Genomic DNA, 22,084 nt, shown 5'->3' with positions numbered 1-22,084 from the left:
TTCAGGGAAGGTGCTTTGTATGATTTGCAGAGGGAATTAAAATTGTTTAGGTGATTGTTAGCAAGTGTCAAGTCAGAATAAAAGTGTCATCTATGATTTTTCTTAAAATCTAGGTGCCAATACACACTTTTTAGGGAACCAAAGAATTAGACAAAGTAGATGCTCATAGATTGGGAAATGGTTAAACAAGCTGTGGTGTATGACTACAATAGAATATTACTATATCAGAAGAAATAATGAACTTGAAAAATTCAGAAAAGCAAGAGAAGACTTATATGAACTGCTGCAGAACAAAGTACACCAAACATGTATGGAAAACAGCATGCACAAAATGACAACTAACAATGTAAACCGGAAAAACGGCAATAAAAAAGTAACTGAATAGTGTAATTATGATAACAAAGGTTGGTCCCAAAGATGATAACTGGGCCTAGAAGACTTAAGATCTCATTGGTGTAGGGAACTCCCAGTGAGGAACTCCATCTACCAAGGCGAGTTGGCACCTTTTCTGCAACTTCGTTTTAGAGAGAGGCCTAGAAAACTGAGAAGTGGGGTACTATGGGTGTTAAACACTGTATGTAGCATCAGATTCAGTTGGTATTGGTTAGTTTTGCTAAACCGCCTGCCCTTCTCTCCCTCCTCCTCTCTGGCTCTCAAGCTCAGGGAAGGAGGAGAATGTATTTGAAAATGAAGGTAATGTAAAAATAAAAGATGTGCCAACAGTCTCAATAGCCTTCCCAGACCAAAATATCCAAACTGGATGCCTTGGGCGAGTCATTTAATATTTATGATAATAACAACTAATACTGGTATAGTGCTTACTATGTGCCAGGCCCCATGCTGAGCACTTTCTGATATCTCATTTGATTCTCACAAAAATCCTAAGAAGTAATTGCTATTAGTACCGCCATTTTAAAGATGAGGAAACTGAGGCAAACAGTGGTTAAGTTACTTGCCAGGGTCACGCTAGAAAGTGTCTTAGGCCAAATCTGAAATCAAATCTTCCTGCATCTAGGCCCGGCATTCTATCCACTGTGCTACTTAGCTACTATGATATATAGCTGGATGGATCCATCAGTACACGCATCTTGAACAGGCACTGAAATGGACCCAGGAAAGAGCAGAGGGAGTAGAACAAGCTCAAATGCCTTTAGGAAACTGCACAGTACTTTATCAACCTCAAACTTCTCCCTGAACCAAAAGCCCACAATTTTTAAATGCTTTAAGTTTTGATGGATTTTGTTTGTTTTTATACCACGATGTCCCGAGATACTAACCCACCCAGAGAACCATCCCTTATAAGAAAAAATAAGACCAAAAGCAGTTCAGCAAAACTTACTAACACATCAACACCGTGTTTCATACCCATAGCCCTTCTTCACCTCTGCAAAGAGGGAAGGAAATAGTCTCCTGTCTCTTCTTCAGCTTTGATTTTGTTGTTATTCATCTTGCCTTTGTCAATGTTGTGCCCATTGTGTGTACTCTTGTACTTACAAGCCCTTTCTCCCATCATCCTCCAAACTTCTTCATATTCTTCATACTCATTTCTTACTGTACAGTAGTAGTCCATTACATTCTCGTGCCACAATTTGTTTAAGCATTGCCTAATCTATGAGTCATATTTTTTTTAACTATTCTTCCTGTGATGCTGCACAAAGAATCTCAGTTTCCACACGGGGTCACCCGTGGCATTAGAAAGGTAGCCTATTACCAATGAGAAACTGAGCAGGAGAAGAATATCAAAGATCTATGACCAGAAAAGAAGGTGGCCTAATCACGTATTGAGATCGAATAGAACCTCTGCAGAAGACTTATAAAACAGACATGGACCCAGCGTCACATAGTTTGAGAGGGCATAGATGGTTCAGTCTATACCTTTTGAAGTACTGAAGTTCCTCATGGGTTCAATGTGAGGAAAACACTTGGTAAACTGTCGAAAGCCATATAAACTTGACCTGTCATTGGATCAAAGGATACCAAAGCAGAAAGGATCTCGGAGCTAATCTAGTCCAACCTTCTTAGAGTCCTGAGAAAATTATTTAAGTGAGCTCCAAAATGGAAGAAACTGAGGCACAGGGAATTAGCTCAAGGTGGAGGTCCCATGTCGCACAACTACAAATTCACAGAATGCCTCTAATGTTCAGCCTAGACAGTTTTCTCTGTAAGGTATGCACAAGGCAATAATATTTCCTACTATCTACGTCCTGTTAGAATTTTGGCCCTAATTGTGTCACATCAACTTGGGAAACAAGACTCTAACCTATTCTTGGGAATATCAGTCTTGATTAATTACAGTATTCAGACTTGGAAAACGAAACTAAGAATCTATATAACCAGTCACCTCTTTCTACAATGTGAGCTTATTACTATTAATAATATTTATGGGTATTCATTGTAATCAAAGAGATGGGATGGTTTGTGACTAAAATAATGAGAATTCTGATGATAAAAATACTCACAGGTTAATTAGATCCTGTCCCCCCCTTCACAAACCTTGCTAAAAGATTTATTATCTGTACATATATATGTGTACACACACACACACACACACACACACACACACGCACACATACAGAGAGTATATCTATAGAGATAGATAGTTTCGACAACCAAAACATAGAGGTTCAAGGCAGAAGGCCAAGTACATGGGCCTGAAGGAAAGCTGCAGAGGAAAGGGCATTTTTATTCTTTGCCACTATAACCTAAGGAGATAAAGTTTTCAAAGAAACTTGGGTAGTTTTGTTTGTATACAGATGGGAGATAAGAAAAAAGACACACATCACAATCGTATCTACCTTCTCCAACCCCCAAACCCATCCAGAGTTCTCCCTTGTACAAAGGTGAGCAATCCTGCAGAGCTGCCCAACAGCAACTCTGTCTGGCTCCGTCACATTCCACTTCTGCGGATGTCTGCCCTATGGATTCAGTGATGGGACACTGCCTTTAGTCTTGGGCTCACTCGCCTTCTGTACTGTTTTTATTTAGAGCATTGTGGTGCTTGCATATATGGTTCTCCATATGGAACACGTTTTCAAGGAAAGAATTCCAAATATGAAAGAGCAGTGAGAGCCTCATTTCTAACACCATACTTTCCAACTCCAAAACTACTTTAAGACGTTGATAACTTCAAAGAGTGAACAAAGTTTAGTCCTTTCAGGAGCCCAGAGATAACCAAAATAAAAATACCAAGAGCAGAAAAACAAAAGCTACAAAGTGCCAAGATTAACCCTAAAGCAAAATAGTAGGAAATGGGCCTGTCTTTGGTGTTCCTTCTCTTTTTTCTGCACCATTCTCTATCACTTAAGAAGGCAGGGATCCAATTAATTAATTTAATAAGGATTCTTTTCCACAAGGACACCATCCTCCCTGAAGGCACAGAGCACTAAGTCCTCAGCTGTAGTATAAAATATCAAGAAATAAAATTATGACGGGGTCCTACTCTAAACTCCTTGGTCTTGCTTGATCAATAAACTTCCCTTGACTAGAAGACTTAATTAAGTTCAGGGAAGGATACTGAGTCCTTAAAAATAAGATTCAAATTTTATCATTTATGCAGACCAAACTAAGAGTGTCAATGTATTTTTAAAAGAATTTATTGATTTCTTTTTACATTGCCTAATTCCCTCCTCTCCACCCCATTTCTCCTCTCCTTTCCTGAGACACTCCATAAAACAAGAACTCTTTCCTTTAAAAGATGAGGAAGGGGGAAAAAATCAGTAAAATCAATGAATATATTGAAAAAAAATAGGACAATACGGGATGTCCATAGACTCCCCTTCCCACCACCTCTGCAAAGAAGTGGGGGTGGAGTGGGGAGGTGTCACTGTTCTCTTGGCTCTATTCATGTCACTCAGCATCTGTTCATTTAAGTGTTTCTATCATTTTCTGTATTCATAATTCATTGTTTCTTATAGTACAATCATATTCTATTATATTCATGTACCACAATTTGTTTAGCCATTCCGCAACTGATGGTTATCTATTTTGTTTCCAGTTTTTAATACCATAAAAAATGTTGCCATACTGATTCTGTTGTACATGGGGCCTCTTTCTTTTTATCAGTGATTTCCTTGGAGTATATGCCTAGTAGTATATGCCTCTGGATAAAAGATACGGAAATTTTAGTCACTTTATTTGTATAATTATAAGCTGCTTTTGCTCTTCCAATCTTTTGTTGTCTTTGCCAATTTGCCGGGTGTATGGCAAAATCACATTTCTCTTATTACAGTCTAGACAGGAGGTGAGGAAGGCCTAAATTTGGATGGTTGGCTGTGTTAGAGGAAAGGACATATACGAAGGATGTTGTGAAGGTAGAAAAAACAAAATTTGGCAACCAATTAGATAGGTAAGGTAAAAATAGGGAGTCAAGAGTGATTCCAAGGTTGGTGACCTGAGTGATTTGAAGGATGGTAGTGTTCTTAAGAGTAATAGGAAGGTTCAAAAGATAGGAGGGTTTTAGGGAAAAGATGATGAGTGATTTTTGACCAGATGAGTTTGAGATGCCTACAAGGACATCCATTTCAAGATGTTTAAAGGAAGTTGGTGATACACAATTGAAAGTAAGAAGAAAGACTAGGCCTGGGAATCATCTATACAGAACCCCATGACAAGATTACCAAGTGATATAATTGAGTGGGAAAAAAATAAAGAGCCTAGGGATAGAGTCTTCGTTGATACCCACAGTCAATAAGCTTGGATGAAGAACCTGCAAAGTAAATGGTTCAGGAAGATATTCCTCCAAAGTTGGGCGCTGATGTTGCTATTCTTCTCTTTAAGCACATTAAAACTTCTAAACTTAAGCTACGTCCCTTTGTTTTACTTTGGGGTAGAACGGTCTTCTGGTTTAAGATTACTATAGAATGTAAGTGGAAATTGCTGGACTCAGAGAATTCCAACTGGTAGGGAAAACTTTGCCAGTTATTTTCTAAGCAAGAACAATTGTATATTAATAAATCTGTCAGACTTTGACTGAAGGGCTGAGTAGAGCTTTCCTTTCATTGTAAGCTATCTTCAGATAGTAGGCGGAAGCTTGAGTGGATTCAATGGGAGAATAGCTGAGGGATTGTGTACTCAATTTATTCTTTGTATCAGGATTTTATAGAAGAGAATCAAAATGGAAAAACAACTAAAGAGAGAACAGAGTGAAGGAATTAGGGACCTTCCTTAACATCGTTACTTATCAGAAAAGATTTTCTTCCCAAGAAAAATACTGAATGCTCAGGGGAAGGAAGAAAAAAAAGAGCCAAATGGATGGGATTTCAATGGAAGTAAGGCAAACTCCGGAAGACAGTGCAAACACAAACCTCCATTCCTACATACCCAGAGACCTATTAATCCAATCAGCCTTGAGTTCTCTGGATGAAAAAAATTACATAAATCCTAAAAATATGTCAAATAATGAACAAATTTTATTTTAAATGGGCCATCTTATGTACTCAGAGACAATACTTTTTGAATTTTCATAAAGGGACAGTTTAGTGCAAGACTGCTACTTTGTCATAAACATCTGGGATCACTCTCCAGAGAGACCACTGATACTTACTTGCAGTTGACTAACCTAGCAAGTAGTTCAAGTATCAGTAAGTCAAAAGGAGCCTTGTTGCTAAAGAACAATTTAGGGAGAGGAATCAATGACTCAATTCCCTGGTTTCTTCAAAACCATAAATGAAAGTTCATACCCAGTTGAACATCAGATATTTGAAGAACCCAATTTAAGACTCAAAATCTCCCTTTTATTCTGAGGATAGGTCCAGATAGGGCCAGATACCTATATCATAGGATTGGAAAATCCAAGGGCTTTCCAGGCACAGAAAATGAGGCAAAAAAAAAAAGCATGCCAATCAGTGTACAAATGCATATGTTCTAAGAAGGTTACAGAATGAGCGCCCAACTAAATTTCAGCCTCTAAGTGCAGGACCTGAAACACCTGTCCATTAACTTTCCCTGAAGACACATCACTATCTGAAGCAAATGCAAGGCACTAGAACGAATTTGGAAAAAGTATTGTCCTTGTCAAGAAAAATATCCTCAGTAGCAGAAACAATAATTGAAGAAAAGCTGTGGCTGCTATGAGAACAAGAGGATTTGAGCTTGTATATGACCCTTTTAGTAGCAAATCAGCCCTTGAATACTTGAGGTTGTACCCTGAAGGGACTGAATGGTCATAGAAACATTAAAAGCTGAGGTCCAAAAACTGGAAAATGACAAGGACTTTTCAAACAGGAACAAAGACTAGTTGCTGCAGTGGCTAGAATGATGGACTTGAAGCCAGAAAGGCCCAAATTCAAAAGCAGATTCAAGACCCTTACTTCCTGTGTGTCCCCGGGCAAATGCCCTCCCAGACTCTTAGAAGTTGTGAGGATCAAACGAGATAACATATGTAAACTACTTTGCAAACCTTAAAGTGCTATGTAAATGCTAGTTATGACAAAATCACTTAACACTTAAAACTAAAAGTAAATACAATTCCCTAACACGCATCTGCTAGGCAACAAAAGAAATTCTCATCTTTTTTAAATGGAGCTATTCTCTCCCCTACTTCAGACACTCACATCTTTCTTACAGATAAAACTTCAGTTCTTTAGTCAACAGTTGTCACAGAAACAAGCCAGATTCTTTGGTCTCATCCAGGAAGATAGATAGCACCGTTAGTGTCTGATAAAGCACCAGTGATAAAGGGAGCCTAGAGTGCCACTAAAAGACACGTGATTTTGTTAGTGTTGGGAGTGCCCAGTGAAAGTTCTACCAGGGCAAATCCTTAATCCTTTTAGACAGTTGCCTGGGGCCAATGAAAGGTTAAGTGAATAGCCAAGAATCAGAAGGTCAGTATATACCAGTGGCAGGAAGCTCAGTGTCAGTGACTCCAAAACTAGTTCTCCAACTACTCATTTCTATACTCCTATTGTCTTAAAAATAGATGTCTTGATTGAAGTGAAAGCCAAGTACTGAGACTTGCAAGCTACCATAATTACAAAGGCAGAGACTTAAAATTTAAGTTATCTGATATAGTTACAGTTCTCCCTCAGAGAATTCCCATATTCTAAAATGGAAACCCTCATCAAAAAGTTGCTGTAGCTGTTATGACTAACCAACACCAGCAAGAGGGACAAGGACCAGATTGAAGCAACATTTTTTTTCCTCACTTTATTTTTCTTGAGCTTTTTTTAATCTTATGTTTCTTTCACAACATGACTATTGTGGAATTGCTTGCCTTCTCAATGTGGGGCAGGGGGCTAAGAAGGGAGAGAACTACTCAAAATTTTAAAAACAAATGTTAAAAACTGTTGTTTACATGTAACTGGGGAAAAATTAAATACTAAATAAATACAAAAAAAAAAGGGACAAGGACCCTGAGTCTACCAGGGCAATGCCTCTTTAAGTGGGTCCTTTGGGCTCTTTGTGCCATCTGAAATGAATAGATCCATGAGAGGATGTACCAAGAACCTTCCGCTATTCTACTGAGAAAAGAAAAACAACTTTGGATAGTTATTCAAAAAAGCAGAAAATTTAAATTGTTCATGGCAACACTGGGTACCTGAGGCATCAGGGTTGGAGAAAACAGGCCCAAGTTGGAAAAAATTGCTTTCCATGGGATGTCATTTTCATATATTTAGACGGAGAGCTCCTTGGTATTTTTTTTTTGAGGGAAGGATATAGTGCCTGCTGTGTTCCAGGCACTGTCATAAGTGCTTTTTTATCTATTTTATCCTCCCAACAACCCTGGGAGGCAGGTGCTATTAGTATCTCCATTTAACAGTTAAGGAAACTGAGGCAAATGGAGGTTCAACGACTTATGCAGTGTGTGGAACGAGTGAAGACCTCTCATAAAAGAGGACAAATTAAATAAATAGAAATAGGTAGGATAGTGAGTCCCATTTCTCTACTTATTTTCCTTTCTGTAAAGCCATTTCTCTACTTAGATGTTTTCCCCTCCATAAGCTAAGCTAGTGACCGTAAGGCCCCCGAGGTTAAGAACAGACACAGGATGCTCGCATCCTGTGTATTTACCTAATGCCGAGAGGCCTGAAAGAAAGAAGGGTTGAGGTGAATAAGTCAGCAACCATAAAATCCTCTGAAAGTAAGGATAGGACACAGGATGCTCACCCCCTGTGTATTGACCCCAGGATAAGGGACCCTCAGCTCAGCAGAAAAACGGATGAAAAGCCGGAAAGCCAGGTGCAATGAAGACGTGCAAGACCAGTTAGGTATGAATGATGGAAGACAAGGTGCAAGGGTGCTGGGGATATCCGTCACAGATGTATGGGTGATGGGAAAGGCTAGTTTGCCACAGATGTGAAGATGAAGTAACCAACATCTGGCTTCTGCCTGTCACAGATAACTAAACCATTTGTTCATTGTTATTGTCATTAAGATAGATTTATCATTTCAGATTGATTGGAGAATGGGATAAGAATAGTGGGAAGGTTATGTCCATCACCTGCTTCTCAAAAATAACCATACTGTTTGTTCCTTGCCATTGTCCCTAGGATAGATTTATCGTGTCCAGATTGTACCCTCAAAGCTTACATCTGCAAGCTGAGAGGAAGGAGGTTGGGAGGGGGAACTGCGGTTAGGGACCTATATAAACACCCCAATTTTCTGTGTCCAGTGCGCTCTGACACTGAGAGGACCCCCAGTCCTTTTGGTGTCCGAGTTGCCCTTTCCCGCAGGATCGTAATAAATTTTCCTTTCTACTTTCACCTTGAGATGCCTGTTTTTAATTCTTGGATTCGTAAAATGCATCCCAAACAGCAGGATCACACAGCCAGGAACTGACAGAAGTCAAATTTGAACCGAGGTCTTCCTGATTCCAGGTCCTGTGCTCTATCCACTATGCCACCTAGCTGTCTTTTTATTTAGTGCCTTGTAGGCTTTGGATGACATTAGCATTGCTTGGTAATATTATATGATTCCAACTATTACAGCTTCTCACTATTTTTGTTCCAGGAAGGCTGGAAGAATTCTGAGGGTTCTGGATTTAGCTACTACAGAATTCCATGTGAGACTGCTGATAGGCTGTACTGGACAAATCAGTAATTAGGTATGTAATGAAAACATAAATCCTATTTAAAAAATGAAAAGGGTAGAACAATAAAAACCGAAATTTCACTATTGGATAGGGATCTCCCTAAGTTGGGGTTCAAAAATGCCAAAATAATAGGAACGTAAAGAATGAATAAAGGAAGTGATATTGTGATACCTGAGTAGCCAGCTATTGCTGGAAAAACCCTGCCCCCAGCCCCTAACTACAAACCCCAGTTTTGCATACTAAAGAGTGGACTCAGACCTTTTGGATTCTAGCAAACGTCCCAGGGCTCTGTGACTTTTCCAAGGAATGTAAGCTAATTACCAGGAAAAGCCTGATGCAAAACGGTCTTCCTTTATCTAACTGAATGGGTTCAGAGATGTCTCTATCCTGTGTCAACAGACTAAGCTGGAGCATCCCTTGGTCCGTCTATGGCCATAAAGGATGAAAGCCTCGGCCTTAGATATTACGTTGAATTATATGACCTCTGCCTTATCTTGAGCTTTTCCTGTGGGAGTTATGGCAAGTTGGAGACAGGGATCCTGGGTTGTACTTTCGTTTGACAGCTATCTACAATCTATTGAGGAGGTTCTTTTGATCATGGTCATAAAAGGTACAGGCGTGCTGAGTCTGTAAAATAATGTTTCAAGAGATAATTAACCACTGTACTCTGTATTCTCTATATAAACTACACTTTCACTTCGCCACTGATTTGGGTTGAAGCCCCAATGGCCGCCGGCTAATAAATTCTCCATTTAAAACTTATACTCTGTGGAGTGCCTCACTCGCTTCTGGTATAACAATATGAAATGTTCCATCCTACTTAATGCAGCAGCCAGAAATGAATCTTCACAAACACCCCCTGTGCAGAAGGAAGAAACCTCTGCCTGTCAGAATAGCCCTCAAGGAAAATTTTTTTTTTTTTAATATACATTATAGCCACTTGGTCCAATTAAAAATTGTGGAACCCTTAAGCAATTAAAAGGTCAATTACCAAAGTAAAAGATTGCTTTCTTCAGTTGAAAATGAGCCTTTTAAAAATATGTAGAAACCAATTTAAAGAGGTAGCATCAGTTTAAGAAAGGAGAAAAGATCTTTCATCCATATAACTGGTAATACTTCAAAAAGAAACCCTAAGTCTGACATAATTTGTCTTTTAAAAACTCTTACTATTTCATGAAGAGACATGAATTCAATTAGATGTTATAATGGGTAAGAGAGTGAAGGAATATAAGCCAAGAAATTTATAGTGATTTAATACAGGAGAGATTGTAACATATATCTCTATATCTATCTCTATCTCTATATCTATAAGAACTTTTAAGTATATGAAGGAATTAGATCTTGATGGTGAGGGACTTTGTTGTCCCTGCTGTTTAGGCACTGAAGGATGGTCTACTTTTAGAATGGCCTCACGCCCTCAGGGTGACTCGGCAGAGTTAGTGCCAAGGTCAGAGCCATTTACAGCTTCAAGTCCATTTCCAGAATCTGTTTTTGCCACCTCCACAATGTATAGCTCACAGAAAACAGTCTACTTCAAAGGACACTAGGGGACCAAAAGAGAGTACCTATCACTCCCCACTGGATAAGCCTAGGACATGAACAAATATTGTCAAAAGAAGAATTTCAATTAACCACTAAGACACAAATAAGAGAAATTCAAATCAAAACAACTCCAAGGTTTTACCTCACATCCAGGAAATTCGCAAATATGAGAAAGGATGGAAATAGTCACTGTTGGAGAAGTGTTAATACATTGTTGGTTAAGCTGTGAATATGGTTCAACTATTTTAAAAGGCAATTTGAAATCATGCTTAAAAATTACTAAAATGTCCATACCCTTTGACTCAAAAATCCTACTGCTTAATAAATACACACAAAGAAGTAAAAAAGAAAGGCCCAGCTATAAGGTTGTGCAGTAAAAAACACTCATTTTAGAAATGCTTAAGATCGTTCAAATTTTATTAGAAGACAGCTAGCCAAGCTGTAGAATAATACTTCTTTTAAAATGTGATTTTTCAAGCCGCAAAGGATTAAGGTGTCCTATTTAGACATCAGCAAAAAGAAAAAAAATACACCTGGTATTTTTGTGGTGGCAAAGAATTGGAAATCAAGGGGATATCCATCAACTGGGGAATGATTAAACAAATTGTGGTATATGAATGTAATGGAATACTATTGTGCTATAAGAAATGAGGAGCAGATGGACTTCATTACAATCTGGAAGAACATATATGAATTGATGCTAAGAGAGGGAAGCAGAACCAGGATACTATTATACATGTTTACAGACACATGGTTATCCGTAAGGACTACCTTGACTCCTGTCTTCAATGCAAGGTTCAAAGACAGCTCCAAAAGACTCATGATGGAAAAAGGTATGCATATTCAGAGAAACAATTACGGAGTCTGAATGCAGATTGAGGCAAACTATTTGCTCTTTTTTCCTTCTTTTTTTGTTTTGCTTCTTTCTCATGATTCATTCCATTGGTTATGATTCTTCTTTACAATTGGACTATTATGTAAATAAATTCAATGTGAAGGTATTTGCAGAACCTACTTGGATTACATGCTGTCTTGGAGGGGAGTGGGGAGGAGAGGGAGGGCAAGAAAATTTGGAACTCAAAAACTTGTGGAGCTGAGTGTTGTAAACTAAAAGTAAAATAAATAAACTTATTAAAAAATACATCTGGGAGATCAGGATGTTAAGTCCAGATTTTCCCCAATTTTGTTGGAATTTAAATATCCCACCATAAAAAAAGACTGAAGGACATAAAATTAATGGTTGCCTAAGGATACTTAGGTTAGTTTTAACAGCTGGACATCTTCCTGAGCTTAAAAGCATAGAATTTCAGAGAAAAAGAGGGGACAATTTTAAAACAGAAATAGCTAAGCTGGCTTCTAGGACACCAACACTTTTTGTGGCAGTAAAGAGCTGGAAATAAAACAAGTACCCATTGATTAGGGGATGGCTAAGCAAGTTGTGGCACATGACTGTAATGGTATATTTGCCATACTGTTAGAAATAGTGAATAATTCAAAGAAGAATGGAATATTTATAGGAACCAATATAAAGTAGGCAGAGTCAGGAAAACAATATACACAAGAACAATGTAAATGGAAAGAACAAAGCAATAAAAATTGAATGACCAAGCCTGGTCCCCAAAGAAGAGACAGGAGACAGCACCCACCTCTGCTTCTTTTTGAAGGTAGGGGACTATGGCATAGAATGCTGCGTATAACATTAAATTTTCATGTTGGTTAGTTTTGAACTTTTTTTTGTTGTGGTTAAAAGGGGTGGCTTTCTAGAAGGGAAAAAGAAACACTGTGAAAATGTAGGTGATATAAAAACAAAAGATACCAAGAAATGATCTCCTGAAAATGAGAGAACAGCCACTGCTGTTTACAGTAACAGAATAAACCCAAGTTAGATACACAAATCAACTTTCCTGACTCAAGAAATTTCTAACTAAGGTTGTAGGAATTCCTTCTCTGGAGTTTTCAAAAAAGAGTTAGATAAGGTTTCTTGGACTGCTGCAAAATCTAGTCTAGAATATAACAAGAGGATTTTGTTATTGTGACTTCTCAGGATCTTTCTTTCACAAGAGTTCAAATCAGTTGGTCAACAAATATTTATTGAGCCCTTATTATGCATATTATACAAGATATGTGTTTTCCTTATTCTGTAGCCATGACATAATTATCGAGATTTCTCCCTCCCTTTGCCTTTTAGGTATCTTCACCTGTCATCAGCAGCTCCAACAACACGTAGAGAGTGAAAGTCAGGAAAGCAGATAAACAACAAGCATTTAAATTATCTGCAACATACATGTAAAGTTGTATGTTAATGAGACCCATTTTGCACCTAGTAAATGGTGAGCCTCTTTCAGAAGTAAGGATCACCTTGCATCTAGTAAAGGAGGTGAGATTTCGAACGACTATTTTCACAAGAAATGACCATAAAAGCATTTACTGAGCATCCGGCAGAAATACCAAACTTCACCCAACCAACTTGATTGCCTCCATACTACTCACTCATTTATTTTTAAAGCCAGGAAAGACTTAATAGTATGAAGACAAACTGGAGAACCCTGAACTCCATAACTATTTGGTAATTATTGGGCAAATTATTGGCCTAATTTGTAGAGATGAAGTTCTGACAAATATTGAATAGCCACCACAAGTTAGGAGCTAGTTCTCTCACTGAGGAGCCCAGACCTATACCATGAAAAACTGTTAAAGGATGAGGACTCTGCTCTTGTCTCCAGCAGGGCCTCAAAAGCCAAGTCCCAAAGAAAGGAGAACTAGAGAGGTAACTAAGGTAATGATTCCTGCTCTTTCTGGGGGAAAAATACAGCATTAGCCCAAGCAAATGAATATAGTTAAGCCTGAAGCTAGAGGCAGCAAAGGCTAGCAGCCCAATGAAGCTGGTCTGGGTGGATCCCATCTCAACCCAATCTCAAAAAAGGAGTTCAAGGAAGAAACACAGAGATGGAGAAGGAAAGATAACCATGAGAAACCTAGGTGGGGTAGTATGATCAAAAGCAGCTACCAGAAGAAATAGGGCCAGGATACTGGGAATGAGGTTTGGGCTGATCAAGTGTCAGGGCTGTGTTGCTGAAATGCCATTGTAGCCTACAGATCCCAAGGTGGTAACTGTATCTTTCTATGCTTGGGCTCTCTCAATTAAGTCTAAAGTCTCTCTCCTTGGAATCAGGGGTACTTGTTTTTCTATAAACAGTGAACTAACAGGCTAGTCTGGGTATACTTGTTCAAAAAGCAGTTGGAAGAATACCATGGAAGGAGGGGATAAAAGAATATAAGATGGTAGAGAGAGATGTTTTTGCCAGAGCCCTATCTTTGGTTGAACTTGGAGGGGGGAAAGAGGAAGGAGGAAGAATGAAGGATCCTTTGATACAACTTCTCACATAAGAGGAGTGTTTATAACAGGAAACTCAACTAGACAGTGAGTCAGGATAAGGTAGGGGGAAGGGGCAATTGGAGTGGTTGAACAATCCAACTCACTCAAACACTTCAATATACTGAAAACTCAGTCGTTACTTGTTGGCAGCTTTGGTAAAAGGACTTATAAGGGAATAAGCTGAAACCTATGGATAAAATTGGAAAATTTCAATTATCCACATTGTTTTCCCATGACTGATACAATAAAATGTCATGACTGATATGTTAGTCACTATTTTCTTTTTTTCTAAATTTTTTTTTACTTTTCTAAACCTTGTCTATTATCATGCATCATCTAGTGACTACTTTTTCATTTTTTGCTAGTTGTTAGGTAATGCTCACATATGTCAATTATTCTAATAATACTAATATACTAATACTAATATGGTATGATTTCCCTATGTTGCCCTGGGAAGGGGTCAGACAATTGTAGGATTTTAAAAAAGGAAATGGGTGTGAGACTATGGTGAGTCATAAGTGGCACTGCTATGACAGCATTGAGCAAGATGAGAGAACTTTTTAGCAAAACACTTAGTTCCTTATCTTTATAAAATCATCTTATTTGACTTGTAGGACAGAAGGCAACACTGCATACATTAACAATTTTGGTTCAGCTCTGCTCCAACTCCCTGGCACCACAAGGTGCTAATAATTAGTATTGTAATATGCTAACTTCAAAGGTTTATTTCGATTGATGCTAAAATGCAATTGAAAGCAACAATAGATTTCAGAGAAAATAACCTGGTTTGCCACATTAGTTTATACCCTACCACCGACTCAAAGCTTTCTCCTCTTTTGAGTCCGGCCAGTTAACCTTATACAGCACAAACACAAACCACAATCACTTACCCAAGTTGGAGAGCCTTTTCAATAACCCTGCCTCTCTTATGGCTGCAGGACCATGTTCTACTCCTCTTCTTTTCTGTCACAAAAACACGTAGATACTGGTGACAAGTTGGGAGTGAAGATACTTTCTGAAAAGTTGTACTTCACACGATCCATTTGTCAGTGAATGCTAGTTAAATTAAGTATTTGGAGCAATAACACCCATTCCCTAAGACTTTATTAGCTCATGAAAATGCTAGGGTATGAGGGTAGAGGACACCAGAATTGGAAAAATCGAGTTAACATCACCACATACTTCACTTTGAAAAGAGCCACAATCAATTTGATTACAGAACTTCAGAGTTAGAGATTTAAGTCCCGTTCATTTTCAAATAAGGAAATCGAGACTAGTCAGAGAGGTAAAACAATTTATTAAAGGTCACAGAGCTAGGATTAGCTCAATCTCCCCATTCCCAAGACCTGCTCTTTCCACTACACCCCGCCCCTACTTCTATCTAAAGGAGAACAAAACAACCCCTCCCTAAGCTAGTAGCACCTTCAAATCTTCTCCACTTACTGACCTTCTCCGTCAATGCCTTCTCCCAATCTAAGACGAATCCCCCTCCCGGCAACCCCCACCCTTAAATCCTCACTAGGTGGTTTTGCTTCCATGCTATCCGATGCTACCCGGGTCTGGGCGGTGGGGGGAACCGCCCATTTCTCCTCTTCCAGCCCCAGTGGGGAAACCATCTCTCTCTTTTCAACCATCCCTAACAAGGGAGATCCTCGTGTTCTCTCTCGCTTTCCTCCGAACTTGGAGCGCGTAAAGCGGAAATTTACCGGCTTCACTGCACTCCTAGGAAGACCCCACGTGCTCCCTCCCGAACCTCTCCCCAAAGGGTGAAACCCTTGAGCTCGGCTTCTCCCCTCCCCCACTCCATCCTCCAGCGGGAAGATCGGTGAGGCTGCCCGCCCAGATGCTCCGCCGGGGAAATGCTGTGCCCTGGTTTCCAGGAAAAGGGGGGAGGAGGTCCTGCCCCCCGCACACTCTGGCGCGAAGTCCCCGGTCTCACCTGCCCTTTGGATAAGGGGGCTCCGATCACGGCCACCGAGTGAACGGATTTCTTGAGCACGGAATGCGCTTGCTTCTGAAGAAGCCTCGAGAGGCTGCTTCTCAGGGACATGACTGACAGCAGACCGGCGGCCCAAAGAGCTAGCTGGAGCACGCAGCAACTCCGTTTTATACCTCCTCGACAAGAACGATTTACCTCGCTTCGGGTACCTCCGCGATCCCGGAGCCGGTAACACCCCGCCCCTTCCCAGACCTCGTCACGGACTCCGCGCACAAAGCCCCGCCCCTCGCGGGCCTCCAGCACGCCTTCCCCACAGTCCCTGCCCACCTCGCGTTCGATTCCACATTCGCTTTGGGTTTACTTCACCCTCCTAATCTGGATTCTCTGCAATTTCCAGTCCCTGACGTCACAAAGGCCAGTAAGTGCTGTAGGCCAATGAAAGAACGGCTGCGGGGAGGTGTGTCTCTTCTAGGAGGGCGGGCGGTTCTATTCCTAGGCCTGGGTGGGAGGGCTCACTGACTCGCGGCTGCCAGGTGGTGTGTTCCACCGCCTTAGCCAGCGTGGCGCGGGCCCTTACCTGCTGAGAAAGAGCTGTGCGGTTTTGTTAGACCGTCACGGTCACGTGACTGAGCCGCTAGTGAGTACCAGCTGCCCAGCTCAGCCACTTCCCTATGCTCCAGGGCTTCAAGATGCAGATAATTGTTAACGATGGAATCTGCCCTTGCCCACCTAAAAGTTCTATGAACTCTTCTGCAAGTTTTGGTCGTTCTCTACTGAAGTCACAGTACCTATCTTACTCTTTCTAGTGAGAGTTTAATCTATTACTCTCTGTTGCGTTCTCGGTTTTTTCATTAATTCAAAAGCTGATGCCGTGTGAAGGATTTGACCATACCTTTTTTTTTTTTAAATAAGTTTTTATTGATACATTTTGTTTTTACATCACCTACATTTACCACTGTATACTCTCCCTCTGTCCTGCCCCGGAGAGCTTAAATTTTAAAGATTAAAAAAAGAAGAAAGAAGTTCACCAAAAACCAACCAGCATATTGGCAACACCTCTGCAAAGAAGGGGGAGGTGCCATTTCTCTTCTTTGGCATCGTTTGATCTTTATGATTTCACAGCATTGTGTTTCATTTGCTGTTGTTTCCAGTTACATTGTGGCAGTCGTTGTGTATGTTATTTTCCAGGTTATGTTTATGTCACTTCATGTGAGTCTTTCCATGATGCTCTGTATTCATATTCTTTTTTTTAAAGATGGATTTATTTTATTAGTAATTGTGTTGCAATGATAATAATAGTGATAATGATTCCCACTTTGGCAGTCTTTCAGTTTACAAGATACTTTTCTCCCCAAAACCCAGGCAGCGCAATTATTATTAGTGCAATTCGACAGATAAGGACACTGAGACCCAGAGAAATGATTTGGCTTTCCAGGACCAGACAGAGCTGGGAGTTTTCTGACTTCGAGCTGAATTCTCCTTCCGCTATGCCACATTGTCTCTTTTGGTACCTAGGTGGATATCAGAGGAAGCAAGGAAATCTGAGTGGAAACTTTTAATTTTATTACCTGTGGAAATCTACAGCAAGAGATATCGAGCCCTGGGACCTAAGGCATGTTATAACATCTCTCAGGACCTCAGAAAACTCATTCATTTTTTCACCTGACAGATATATATTAACTCTGTGTTGTACACAGATCACTGGATGAGGTCCATCTTTTCATGGAGCTTAGATTCTAATAGGGGTAAGATCCATAGATGGATAACTCCATAGCATGTTGAGCATTGTGCTTGTAGTCAAGAGGAAATGAGTGAAAATCCTGTCTTGGACACTTACAAGCCTTGGACAAATCCTCTGTTATCTCATCTGTAAAGGGGGGATGATCATCAGACTACCTGCCAGGATAGGTGCGATAGTGCAGAAAAAATACTTTGCAATGGTAATGTCCTGTGTAAATGTAAGTTATTATCTTATTATTAAATATATAACAACATATGAGAGTTGCTGTTCCATAATGGACAGAGGGCCAGCTTTAGCACCAGAGTTCAAGGCTTACCTCTGACACAGACTGGCTGTTTGACCCTGGACAAATTCTGCCCACTCTCTGAAGCTTAGCTAGCTCATTGGTAAAACGAGGATTATTCTAATATCTATTATGTCCCTGCCTAGGAAGTGAGGATTAAATGAGATAAGGTAGGCAAAGTACTTTGCCAGTCTCCAAGTGTGATATAGATGTGAGGCATTCACATTACTGTTAAATATGTAATATCAATGTGTATTATACATGTATATATTATATATATATATTATATATTGTGTATCTATGATATATAAATACATAATATTGCATGGTTACATAATGGACATAGAACCAGTCTCAGAACCAGTAGGACATGGGTTCTAGGCCCATATCCCATATATGTTGGCTGTTTGACCCTGGCAAGGTCACCCTCTAAAACTACACTGAGTTAAAGTGAATGTACTGACCTCCACTGGTAAAGGGAGTTTCGTACATGGATGGAATCACAGGTCTCGTCCCTATAATATTATAAAATAAGTGAATTAGAAAGATTCAGAAAAAGACTTTGTGAAGGAAGAGAGGGAATAAGTGTTAGTAACAGAAGGGACAAGTATGGCAAGTAAAGTTAGCCCAAGCAAACGTGGATGTGGGAAAATAGTCATGGCATTTGCAATCTTGTGTAGTTATCTGGAGGCTTCTCATGCTTCTCTTGATTCTTGTGTTTGAAAGTCACATTTTCTATTCAGCTCTGGTCTTTTCACTGAGAAAGCTTGAAAGTCCTCTATTTTATTGAAAATCCATATTTTGCCTTGGAACATGATACTCAGTTTTGCTGGGTAGGTGATTCTTGGTTTTAATCCTAGCTCCATTGACCTCCGGAATATCGCATTCCAAGCCCTTCGATCTCTTAGTGTAGAAGCTGCTAGATCTTGTATTATTCTGATTATATTTCCATAATACTAAAATTATTTCTTTCTGGCTGCTTGCAGTATTTTCTCCTTGATCTGGGAGCTCTGGAATTTGGCGACAATATTCCTAGGAGTTTTCTTTTTGGGATCTTTTTCAGGAGGCGATTTGTGGATTCTTTCAATTTCTATTTTACCCTCTGGCTCTAGAATATCAGGGCAGTTCTCCTTGATAATTTCTTGAAAAATGATATCCAGGCTCTTCTTTTGATCATGGCTTTCAGGTAGTCCAATAATTTTTAAATTATCTCTCCCGGATCTATTTTTGAGGTCAGTGGTTTTTCCAATGAGATATTTCACATTGTCTTTCACTTTTTCATTCCTTTGGTTCTGTTTTTATAATATCTTGAATTCTCATAAAGTCACTAGCTTCCACTTGCTCCAATGTAATTTTTAGGGTAGTATTTTCTTCAGTGGTCTTTTGGACCTCCTTTTCCATTTGGCTAATTCTGCCTTTTAAGGCATTCTTCTCCTCTTTTTGGAGCTCTTTTGCCATTTGAGTTAGTCTATTTTTTAAGGTGTTGTTTTCTTTAGTATTTTTTTGGATCCCCTTTAGCAAGTCATTGACTTGTTTTTCATGGTTTTCTCACATCCTTCTCATTTCTCTTCCCAATTTTTCCTCTACTTCTCTAACTTGCTTTTCCAAATCCTTTTTGAGCTCTTCCATGGCCTGAGACCAGTTCATGTTTTTCTTGGAGGATTTTGATGTAGGCTCTTTAACTTTGTTAAGTTCTTCTGGCTGTATGTTTTGGTCTACTTTGTCACCAAAGAAAGATTCCAAAGTCTGAGTCTGAATCTGAGTCCGTTTTTGCTGCCTGACCATGTTCCCAGCCAACTACTTGACCCTTGAGTTTTTCATTGGGGTACGACTGCTTATAGAGTAGAGAGTACTTTGTTCCAAGCTTGAGGGGATGCATTGTTTTCAGAGCTATTTCTATACAGCCAGCTCTGCCACACCAGCGCTCCTCCACCCCCAAGAACCGCCAACCTGGACCTGACTCAGATCTTAAGCAGGCTCTGCACTCCTGCTCTGAACCGCCACTTAATTCCTCCCACCAGGTGGGCCTAGGGCCAGAAGCAACTGCTGCTGTAGTTCTGTAACTGCACCACCTCTGCTGCCCCTGGGGCAGTGGCCAAACCGGGAACTCCTTTCACTCTGTCCCCGCAGCTTTTCCCACTAACCTCTGTTGTCTTTGGTGTTTGTGGGTTGAGAAGTCTGGTAACTGCCACAGCTCACTGATTCAGGGCGCTAGGGCCTGTTCCACCCGGCTCCCCATCTGGTTGGTCCTGGCACGGCCCATGCTGGGCTCTGCTCCTTTCCGCTCCCAGCTCAATGTGATATAGACCTTACCCAGCGACCATCCAGGTTGTCCTGGCCTGGAGCCCTGTTTCCCTCTTCTATTTCGTGGGTTCTGCAGTTCTTCTCTGTTGTCTTTGGTGTTTGTGGGTTGAGAAGTCTGGTAACTGCCACAGCTCACTGATTCAGGATGCTAGGGCTTGTTCCACTGGGCTCCCGGTCTCGTTGGTCCAGGCGCGGCTCAAGCTGGGCTCTGCTCCCCTCGGCTCCCAGTTCCGTGTAATAGACCTTACTCAGTGACCATCCAGGCTGTCCTGAGCTGGAGCCCTGCTTTCCTCTGCTATATCGTGGGTTCTGCAGTTCTAGAATTTGTTGAGAGCCATTTTTTATAGGTTTTTGGAGGGACCTGGCAGGGAGCTCATGCAAGTCCCTGCTTTCCAGACGCCATCTTGGCTATGCCCCCTGTATTCATATTCTTAACATCCTATTACAGCACAGCAATAATGTTCTATTACATTCCTATACCACAATTTATTTAGCAATCCCGGAATCGATGAACATCTACTTTAGTTCTGTGCAATCATAAAAAAGTGCTACTATAAATATCTTGGTGCCTATGAGGCCTTTCTCTTGTTGCCCTCCTTAAGGCATGTGTCTAGTAGTGCAATCTCTTGAGTCAGAAGATTTAGACAGCTTAGTCACTCTTTTCCCCATAATTCCAATGTTGCTTTCTATAATGGATTGGTCAGAATTCTTTCAAGCACATTTCTTAGAATCATAAAGCAGTAGTACTGGAAAGGGTCTTCCGGTCATTTGATGCCATCCACTAAGCGGGAGCGGGGTGATCTAGTGGATTGAGTGGCGGACTTTGAATTGGGAAGACTCCAGTCCAAATTCTGCCCCAGATGCTGGCAGTGAGATCCTGGGACCGAGGCAGGCCACTCAACCTCTCTCAATCTCAGTTTCTTTGTAGTGAGGGCCTCCTGACAGAATGTATGCAAAGTGCTTTGGCAACCTTACAACGCTTTATAAATGCTAGCTATTAATTTACAAAACAGTTTCAATGACTTGCCTAATTACTTGCCACAGTTAAGCAGAAGCAGGATTAGAGCTGGAATACTGGCAAACAAACTCTACCACACCAGCCTCCTTTCATTGAAGGAGTGAATCACAAATTTCAGCAATTTTGTTTGTAAAGATGTAATGTGTTTTTCAATTGCTTTTCAGTCCTATCTGGCTCTTTGTAACCTCATTTGAGGTTTTCTTGGCAAAGATACTGGAGTGGTTTGCCATTACCTTCTTCAGCTCATTTTACAGATGAGGAAACTGAGGCAAAAATGGTTAAGTGACTTACCTATAGCCACACTTAGGAAGTGTCTGAGGCCAAATTTGAACTCAGGTCCTCCTGATTCCAGGGCCAGCGCTTTGTCCACTGTGCCACCAAACTGTCCCAATAATACACTCTTAATGGAAACTTTGAAAGTTGCTGATACAGACATTTTTACCATAGTCTGATGGCTGTAGTTTAGAGAGACCACAAGATGTTATGTCCCAATTAATTCCTATAAAATAAAATAACCATCCCACAACTACTGCTAGATTTTATTTTACTATAACTAGTGAGAGTCCAGACACAGGTCTCTCACCACTGAGCCACCCAGCTAGTCTATAATCAGATCCTCAATCCCAACTCCATCTCATCCCAAAGGGAGGAGCCCTTTAATTGAATCCAAACTTCACAGAACAAATCCTTTTATTAAGGGGATCTAAATGGCCACATGTAGCTTCAAGGCCTCAGGTCCCCACCCCATATCCCTAAATAAATAAATGAACAAATAAAATAATGAATGAACAAATACGCATATAGACAGTATGTATGTATTCTACATATATAGTATACATCTATCTCTCACATA

At 40.3% G+C, this 22,084-nt stretch overlaps 1 protein-coding gene across 1 annotated transcript in view; it reads right to left on the bottom strand.

The window, feature by feature from the left end:
* Positions 1-16,295, bottom strand: part of ARG2 (arginase 2) — a 39,734-nt gene extending 23,439 nt beyond the window's left edge. Inside the window, exons 1-2 of the mRNA XM_036737164.1 lie at positions 15,886-16,295; positions 14,837-14,909 (exon numbers count right to left, since the gene is read on the bottom strand). Of these exons, the coding sequence (XP_036593059.1) occupies positions 14,837-14,909; positions 15,886-15,996 (184 nt within the window). The 5' untranslated portion in view covers positions 15,997-16,295. The remainder of the gene's footprint in view (positions 1-14,836; positions 14,910-15,885) is intronic.
* Positions 16,296-22,084: the final 5,789 nt, after the last annotated feature.

The sequence above is a fragment of the Trichosurus vulpecula genome, chromosome 8 (genome assembly GCF_011100635.1).
Source record: "Trichosurus vulpecula isolate mTriVul1 chromosome 8, mTriVul1.pri, whole genome shotgun sequence".
NCBI lineage: Eukaryota > Metazoa > Chordata > Mammalia > Diprotodontia > Phalangeridae > Trichosurus > Trichosurus vulpecula.
The sequence above is the reverse complement of the archived record's forward strand: the minus strand, read 5'-3'. Positions and strand labels throughout refer to the sequence as shown.